Source organism: Capsicum annuum, chromosome 10 (assembly GCF_002878395.1).
Source record: "Capsicum annuum cultivar UCD-10X-F1 chromosome 10, UCD10Xv1.1, whole genome shotgun sequence".
In the NCBI taxonomy this organism is placed as follows: domain Eukaryota; kingdom Viridiplantae; phylum Streptophyta; class Magnoliopsida; order Solanales; family Solanaceae; genus Capsicum; species Capsicum annuum.
In genome coordinates this window covers 188,644,827-188,654,715 of record NC_061120.1, presented here as the reverse complement: position 1 = coordinate 188,654,715, position 9,889 = coordinate 188,644,827, and the positions used below count along the sequence as shown (strand labels likewise).

The following is a 9,889-nucleotide window of genomic DNA, read 5'->3' as shown; positions in this document are numbered from 1 at the left end:
GCTTGTAAAGAATTGCTTTAGATGAAAAGATTCTTGGGGGAACTTGGTTGTGCTCAAGAGAGGTATGTGCTTCATTGCGACTATCAAAGTGCCATACATCTTGGCAAGAATTCTACATTTCATGGTCGGTCTAAGCACATTGATATGAGATACCATTGGATTCGGGAATTGTTGGATTCTAAGTTGCTTGAACTTGAGAAGATTCATACGGATGATAATGGTTCCGATATGATGGCTAAAGTCTTGCCAAGAGGGAAGTTTGAAGATTGTTGCATGATCGCCAGGATGGCGTTCTTCTCCACATAGTCGGGAGGGGGAGAATTGTTGGGTCATGGGCCTTTGTCCCTTTCCTATGTGGATAAAATGAAGCTCAATTTGGACTAACCCACTTTTGCCCATAGACCCATTACTATGGGGCATATATATTGATCTTTTTAGGTCTTATTCACCATCACAAAAAGAGAGTTTTCAGCAGCCAAAGAGAGAAAAACAAAGCTGATTTTCGCACCAAAATTTCAGCCACAACTGTCAACTTCAAATTGCGATTCCCGCTTCGTTTCTTGTCCGATTGAGCTTATTTTTGGACTGCTTGTTCCTCTCATCTCAATCTTTGATTAGGAACTGACGGAGCTTGATTTGGTGGCCTGTAGCTCCTGTTCTTCATTCCCGAACAGTAACTGCATTTTTGTGCTTTCACTCTTTTATTTCTCTAGTGTTTGGTGCTGTGGATTATTTATTGTTTCTTGTTGTTTGGCACTTGTTTGGTGGCCATTTTGGAGGACAATATTGTAACTCTTTGGTGATTATAGTGGAGGTTTTGGTCCCGTGATTTTTTACTCCTCACACTGAAGGATTTTCAACGTAAATCTTGTGTCTCGTGTGATTGCCTTTATTCTTGTCTTGTTTCATTTGGTTGAATTGTTTGCTGTATATTAGTCTATTTTGCTTGGGTTTATTTGTCTCTAGTTGAAAGGGAAAGTTTAGTAGTGGTATTTTCCGCTGCTACCCTGTCGGGCTCTTTGATTGTGTACCCATCTTTTCTAATAGTGTCTATTATGCCGTCATTAAAATACAACAACAATAATATATTCAGCGTATTCCCACGTAATACGATCCACGGGTACACTGTATGCAGTCGTAGTAATCCGTTACAATAGCTAGTGAGGGACCTAGTGATACAGATAACAAGTTCATCACGGCGCCGGAATTGAAGTATACTGTTCACTCTTAACAACTTTTTTGTATATAAATATGTCTCAGTATTATCACATTATTCTCATCCTCCAATAAAACACAAAATACTTTTATTTCCTTCGTTTTGGTTTTCTTCAAAATTGAAATTATGAGTCTTTTACCAAGCTGGCCAGAGCCAATTATCCGAGTCCAATCTCTATCCAAAAGCGGCATCCGAAAAATCCCCCATCGTTTCGTGAAGCCGCCTTCGGACAGGCCATGTAATATCATGGACATTACAACAACCTCCATTAACATTCCGTTAATAGACCTCGAAAACCTTAATTCCCCAAACGACAGCGTGCGTCAGGAAACAATTGACCACATTTCCCACGTGTGTCGTGAGTGGGGTTTCTTTCAAGTGGCTAACCACGGGATTAGCCACGAGCTCATGGAGAAAACTCGTGCTGTTTGGCACGAGTTTTTTCAACTTCCGCTTGAGGAGAAGCAAAAATTTGCGAATTTGCCGATGACTTATGAAGGGTATGGTAGCCGTATTGGGGTGGAGGTAGGTGCTAAATTGGATTGGTGTGATTATTTCTTCCTTCATTATCTTCCCCAAGTGTTGAAAGATGAGAACAAATGGCCTTGTCTTCCAGTTTCATGCAGGTATCTATATCCTTGCTTTTGATAGTACTCTTTTTCTTTTTTTATGCACATAGTGTGCTCACTCAGCTTACGCCTAATTATGCTTTTGATAGTACTCTTTTTTCTTTTTTTATGCACATAGTGTGCTCAGTCAGCTTATGCCTAATTATGGAGTATCTATTAGTCTATTATCTTCCAGTAGCACAAGTATCACCTAACTCTGCTATCAAAACTTGGATATATAGCTGGTGAAAATCATTTAGTACTTTAGTCTACCTTGAAATTTGAATATGAATATTCTTGATTTACAATTCAGTTCGTTGATCATTAGACTACCCCTTGGATGATAAAACAGTACTCACACGTTCTCAATTATTTTATCTTCTTATGACATGTATATTATATATTGTTTTCGTAGCAACACTAAAGGATACACTCTTATTTGATGATATTACATCAATCTAACAAGCACAATATATTTTTGCATGTAAAATCTATTTATCACTTGATCATGGTTAATTTTTATACATTCTGACCTCATTTTCTCATTAAACATATTTTGGTGTAATTTTTGTTACTCTACTATATATACTACATGGTTGTATTAATTTAGCATTGTATTTATCTTTCTTTCCTTAATTCCTCTTTTAAGTTTACCTTGCCCTTTCATTACTTAAGGTTCATATTTGTATATTTGAGCCAAATAGTTATGAGAGAATTTTTTTTAATTTGACATGTGAATATATAGTGGACACTAAATGTTGGAGGAAATTAAATGGCATTGGACGTGAAAGTTTTTTCTTTCTTCTTAATTATTAATTTTTATTAATTATTTCTTATGATTACTCAGGAAAGTAATCTCGGAATATGGTGAAAAAATGGTGAAATTAAGCAGAAGGTTAATTAAAATTCTATCAATAGGCCTTGGATTAAATGAGGATTATGTACACAAAAGTTTTGGAGGAGATGGTGAAAGTAGTGCATGTTTAAGAGTAAATTTTTACCCAAAATGTCCACAGCCAGACCTTACACTTGGGCTCTCTCCCCATTCGGACCCTGGTGGCATCACCATTCTCCTCCCAGACACCGATATCTCCGGCCTCCAAATCCGTCGCGGCAATAATTGGTTAACTGTTAACCCGATTCCGAATGCATTCATTGTCAATATTGGAGATCAAATTCAGGTAATTTACTCTCTCACTCTTATTAATCTCTTTGTTTACAAGAATATGGAGTAGTTTCAGTTTTTTTTTTTTTTTTGTCATATCGTCTTGGTTACATGACTCGACAATTGCATGTGCCGAGAAACTAGTAATCGTAATAGGCTTATACCACTATGATCCCACACCCACTAGTGCTTGTGGCTTAGTATATCGATATATGGTGGCAAACGGGCGGATTGAATTGAATTTGGGCGGGTTAAATATGGATCGAACAAAAATGGTTTGGATTGCAATCTGCTCATATAAATATGGATAAATATGGATTTGGTCAAATATGAATTGGGTAAAAAATGGTTTCAACCCACTTTAACTCTTAAACCAAAAACTTAAAACTTTTATATCATATCAACTTGACTTTTTTCCATTTAGTTTTTTTAGTTTTTTTCTTTTTAGTTTTTTTGTCTCTCTTCTATATGCAGCCTCTAGTTTTTTTTTCTTTTTACATTTTTTTGTCATTTCTTTTTTTTTTTGCTCTTTCTTCTATCTCTATCCTCTGCCTTTTGTTTCTTTTTTTTTTATTTTCCTTTTTAGTCTCCTTTTTTTCTATTTTTTATTTTTTTGTTTTTACTTCTTTCTTATTTTTTTCTTTTTTGGTTGTATTTTATGTTTTATATTTTTTTTATTTTTGAAAAACATGGTTAAGTCGAGTACAAATTATTAATGATAACTAAAATATCGTAACCACTCAGTATATTTGTCTTCACCATCATCTTTTTTCTTTTTCCTTTTCTCCTTTTTCATTATTTTTTCTTTTTAATTTTTTTGTATTTTTTTTCTTCAATTCTTTTTTTACGTTTTTTTATCTCTTCCATCTCTAACTTCTACCTCTCTTTCTACTTTTTTTTTTCTATTTTTGGTTTCCTTTTTTTTTTTATGATAACGAAAATACCATAAATGCATATTGATTTATATTCGCCCAACATTTATAATTCAAGGGCTATGTGAATCCTCAGCCATATATATTTTAGTCTCAAGAAAATACAATTACTTCATATACTTTTTTTTGGTTTTTCATCCGGTGTCCGGTCCCTACAGTGGAGCCCCGACTAATCCGGATCGGGCGTTGCAGGGCCCATTAAGGTGGCAGCGCTCCCAACAGAGTTTTCTCCATAACCAGGGTCGCACCCTCGATCTCTGGTTAAGGATGGAGCAACCCCATCCACTGCACTACAACCCATTTTGATTTTAATTCATGTGTATATAAATACAAATGATAAATTGCACATACTGACAACTAAACTATTCAAATACAAATAATAAATTTATTTGAAATATATAGTATGATACAAATAAATTTAAAGTAAAAAAATATAAAATGCAATGACAAAAAAAGATGAGGAAAAGAATATAAAAAAATAAGAAAAATGACGAACCAAGAATGAAAAAGGGGGAAACGGAAATACAAAAAAAAGGCAAAGAAATAAAACGAAAAAGAAAAAAATGATGAAAAAGAAGAAAGGAAAAAAAAGTAATAAACGAGTAAAAAATAAGTGAAAAAAATGAAAAATAAAAAAAGTAAATTAAAGGAAAAAAGAAAAAAAAGAAAGAGAAATAAAGATAGAAAAAAATAATAATAAAGGAGTGAGACTATGAATTATATTTAATTGATAAGAGATGTTATGAATTATATCGGCTAAATGTGATAATTAGAAGCTTATATTTATTAACCCATGTAGGTCTCAAGCAAATACAAATGATGAAATAAGAATGAGAAAGGGGAAAGCAAAAAAAAAGGAATACAAAGAAAAAAGGAAATAAAAATAAAAAATAAAAAAAACGAAGAAAAAATGAGAAAAAAAAAAAAAAATAAAAAAAATGAAAAAGAAAAAAAGTAAATTAAAGGAAAAAAAAAGAAAAAAAAAAGAAGAAAAGAAACTAGAAAAGAAAAAAACTCTAACTTTAAGCATAGGTGGGTGATCTCTGTATTTAAATGGATACCGATATTTTATCTATTTTGTCCATATTTGTATAAGCTTTTAAAATGAGTTGAAGTCCATATTTATCCATTTGAAATATGAGTGATCCAATTCACTATCTATGAGTTAAATAGATTCTTTTTACAAATATGGGCTGAAATTGCCACCCCTAATCATCATATATAACATGGTCTATTGTCATGTTTGATAATAAATAAATTATATTTATTACCAAAGAGCCATGCAAGTACAAGAAAAGGCAAGATCTGGACAGCCCCAGCCTTGCCAGAAACAAACAGCCAACAAGTTCACATTTCAATCCTAGCTATGGGTAATAATCTAAACTTCTTAAAGCACTAGCTAGTTTAGGCTGCAAATTCCCTCTAATATGGATCTCCAGGACGATGTTGAGTATAAGAACATCAATTGGTCTTGATGTTTGTTGAAACACTCGAGTATTCCTCTCCTGCCATATTGCATACACACTTGCTGCAAGGGCCATTCGAAAAATCTCTGCACGAGCCTGCTTCCCTGTAAAATGTAGGAATGCCCATGCTACTTCATCCTTCCAACAGAGAGCTTGTCGATATATATATATATATATAAAATGGTCCAATGCATTGTAACAGTTAAGTTATTAAATGCTGCCCACTATTTTTTGTTATGTTAACATAATTGAACTTTGCTCATTATAATCCCCATTGTTATCGGCAAAACTACCCCTATCGATTAATTAGGTGATTTTTCTATTACAGTGCTATAATGATACGAGTAGACGAGTTCTTTTTTTACTTTAATGTGATAAAAGAGTAGTTATGCTTATTTTACTGTTATAAGAGTAGATTAGTTCAGTAAGTTTATGTGATCAAAAAAGTTTATCGATTGACTACTTTATAATATGTAAAGTTTAGGAACAATAAGTGATATTAACTCGGAAAAATTATATCAAAGAACTACTCAAATGGTTGGAATGCTTGGTCCGTTGGAAAGATAGTTATACTAATTTCTCTAAGTTTTAGTATATATATAGTCGTATATATCTTAGGACTACGTATATGCCAACAATAATGTTTTATTTGTACATAACTTCATCTTACTAAACTACATCGATCAGGTGTTGAGTAACGCGATATACAAAAGCGTGGAGCACAGAGTGATTGTTAATTCGAACAAAGAGAGATTGTCCTTAGCATTCTTCTATAATCCTGGAGGCCGCGCACTCATCAAGCCTGCAGATGAACTTGTCACTAAAGATTGTCCTGCCTTATATTCTCCAATGACCTTCAATGAATATAGATCATTCATTAGAACAAAGGGTCCTAGTGGGAAATCTCAAATTGAATCACATAAATCCCCTAGATAATTCATTGCTACTTGGAAATTTCTTAATTACGATACATGTGTAATGCTTTACATTATATATTAATGTACAAATTATAATAAACTTCTGTCTATTTGAATACGCATTAATTAATATTCGACCCTGCATGCATATTGAATTTTGTTTAGCTGCTTCTAGTTCTAAGGATTCTAGAATTTTTCGTATGCTTATTTCAGGAGGAACAACCTCCTCTTTTTTCTTTCCTTTTATTTTGATGTGCCTCTCACTCCTAGCCACTTGTCTACGCGTTACATAAGACTAAAATAGACGTGGTTAATGCAATAATTAAGTAGATATAATTATTTAGTGTGAACTAAAATCGTGACTATGCGTTTATACCGTTGAAAGGAATTTTTTTTTTTGCACCAATTACCTTTATTTTGAAGTGATCTTTAATTTTACCCTTCAAATTGGTGGTCTTTTGCGGTTGCTTTTCATTTAATGAAAATTTGTAGTCTAAAACTATCACCTAATTTCACAAGGCAAAGGTTCATAGAACCTAGCTTCCATCAGCATAAGTTTGTATAAACAAGTTATGCCTTGTTTGACAAAAATTATGTTTTGTAAGGCATAACTTGTGCGGTGCAAGTTTTACTTAAAATTTTTAGCAAAACTTTTTTAACTTGTTCGTCAAAAGTTTAGAGAACTTAGCCTCTATCAGAATAAGTTGTATGAATAAGTTATGTCTTATAAGACATAATCTACCTTGCGAAATTAGGTTAGAGAATTTAACCTCTATCAACATAAGATTTTAGGAATAAGTCCTTGTGCTCATAACTTGCATCTTGCGAACTCTTTATGCGTTGCAAATTTCTTTTATATTATAAGGCATAACTTATGTCTTGTGAATTTTATCTTCCCATTTTTTTTCAATATCAGGCGTATTTTCGATCACATTTTTGTTAAGTGTTGAATGACAAAACTTAAAGACCATAAATTTGAGGGGCAAAAATTAAAAACCAATTCTAAAATAGGGGCATTCGTTAGAGAATAGCAAAATAAAGGTATAACCCGAGAGACCTTCTGCTAACTCAAGATTGTTAACTAAGATCGAAAGAATCAACTAAAGAAGAGGAAGCTAGAAAGAAGTAGGAGAATTTTAGATAGAGAACTTTATTGCGGAAGAAGCTATTGATTATATTGATTTTGGGTTAGTTACAAATGAATAAAGCCAACCCTATTTACACTTGTCCGGGGATGTTTCTAGAAATTATTCTAGATACATCTATAAGAAAAAATCTAGATATTTTCTAATCTTTTAGTTATCTTAACAAGATTTTAGAACTTCTGACTCTATCTTTTGAGATAAATATCTAAGATACTACAATAGAGCATTCTAGAGCTTTACTAGAAAAATCTATGATATTTCAAAAAATCATCTTTAACTTTTTTCACACTCCCCATTAAAGTAATTTTTTGAAAACTATGCCAAGCTTGTCACGGAAGAACTCAAACGAATAATTTGAACGTTCCTTGGTGAAGATTTCAATAATATTTTATCGACTCCTCTTCTTTCTTGATATGATAATGGTTTTCCATCAGTAATTGAGCCTGCAAAGAAACATGTTGACAAAATTGTCATCCTTGTAACGAGCTAGCTTGTCCATATTTCTTTATGGCTTTTGTGAAGCCTATGGAATATTTCCTTGCCGAGTTTTTGATCTCTCCCTTTCTCTTAACTTTACAGCAGTTGTACTATCTAGAGAAACATCTTTGATAGGCAAGTTTAGTACTCCAGTATTCAAAATTTTAGAATATGCTTCTTCTGACGCAACTCCATGACATAAGGAAATTTCAATGGTATCGTCCTCCTCATTTGATTTGATAACGATTTGATCAATAATTTTTCATCAAACCTCAACACCATAGTAGGATCTATTACTAGATTTTCTGTAATACGCCGTACTTTTCTTAGTTCAGTTCAACTCCTAGTGCTTGCATAAGAGCCTAAAAGGCTGAAAATTTAGCTAAGTGTTGGGGACTTAGCTTAAGTTTTGCCTCTTAACTTTGATGATTTTTAAATTGACCTTTCCAACCCCGAGACGTAAGTTTTTGAGTTGATTCATGTTCAGGGGTGTAAGTAGCATGTCTCGGATAAGTTTCAAAATTTTTGGACGAGGTTTGAACCATGTTTAGATTTCCAAAACAGCAAGTCACCGCGATTATGGCGCGTCGCGGTGGCTATAGCAGTGACAGCCTTGGCGTGTCGCAGTGAAAGTATATTTGTCATGTTCTTGATTCATAATTCAAATGCATGTGTCATGATCTTTATCCTAGTGTGTGAAGTGCTTATTAGGGGAAGAATGTTCATAGAAATCACTTAGAGCCAAGATGAGCTAAGATCCTTTGATTCGTCCAAAGATTGGAATTCGATTCGATAAGGATCAACTTTGAAAGTGTATAACTTTTGATTTATGTAGAATTTTTCATCTTAAGACCCACTAAATTATAGATAATTTAATTAGATTTCCAACGATATCAATTTCGTCTTAATCAGATACCCGAGTGAAAAGTTATGGCATTTTTTGTGTGAGGCAGTAAGCCACCGCGATTACACCGCGTCGCTGTGAGCCTTCAAAATGCAATCTGGGTTCTGAATTTTTGATTTAAATGAATGAGGGACAATTGGGTCTTTTCCCACTGACATCGCCCAAGCGCATACGCAAGTGTACATGGTCTTATCAAGTAGTAAAGTGGCTTCAAGGAAGCCCAAGTATCGATTACTTAGGGACTTGAGTTTGCCGCCTATCCAATTCTACTTTAACGATTGAGAAGAAGTAAACAAGGATGTTTAAGAATTGTAAACTAAAAAGTAAACTAAACTAATGAGGAAAAGTAAATGACTTTGACAATCAAAGGATAGAAACCAACGGTTAAGGCTTCCGAACAATCATACCACGTTATTGAATTTTATTCGTTAACTTGCTAATATCTTGGTTGTTGATTCGTAGGGTTAATTGCATGATTATAGTCTCCCGACTTCTAACCTTTTACCTAATTTGGATATTACAACTACATCATTAAGCAGGGATGTAATAATCCAATTAAGTTATTAAAGCTATCATCCTACGTTTGAATGAAGTAAGGCTCCTAAGTACATCCCTGTCCTAGATGCTAAGTTCAATTATTTATTTTATAAAATAATAAAAACTCAAACTTTGTTTATTCCCACGTTCTATCTCCCTATTCCCTCTTCCGATATCAAAAGGTCGACAATATATGTATTTTATGGGTGATCAATCCATAAAATAATTAAAACAAGAATAAACAAGCAACCATAATGATAAGCAAATTAAACAAAATTAATTCTAAATGAAAGTATTCATGATCTTGGCCTTAACCCCGGAAAGAGAGTTTAGCCTTGAATGGAAATATTCATCATCCAATCCCTTGGAGTGATGATACAAACCATAAAAAAAATAAAAATTAAAGAATGATAAAACCTAAAAAGAAGTTGTGGTAGCCTCCAATGATGTCCCAAGTGATCTAGTATGTTCCAAGATTGTTAAAACGGAGTTTGGGACATTATATTTATAGTATATAAGCCA

At 33.3% G+C, this 9,889-nt stretch overlaps 1 protein-coding gene across 1 annotated transcript; it reads left to right on the top strand.

Annotated features, from left to right (window-relative positions):
* The first annotated feature begins 1,301 nt into the window (after nt 1-1,301).
* LOC107843451 (protein SRG1-like) lies at nt 1,302-6,401 on the top strand. Its single transcript, NM_001324608.1, is given in 3 exon segments — nt 1,302-1,842; nt 2,672-3,005; nt 6,075-6,401. Coding segments are annotated over 3 exon segments (1,083 nt in total). The 5' UTR covers nt 1,302-1,342; the 3' UTR covers nt 6,324-6,401.
* The last annotated feature ends 3,488 nt before the right edge of the window (nt 6,402-9,889 follow it).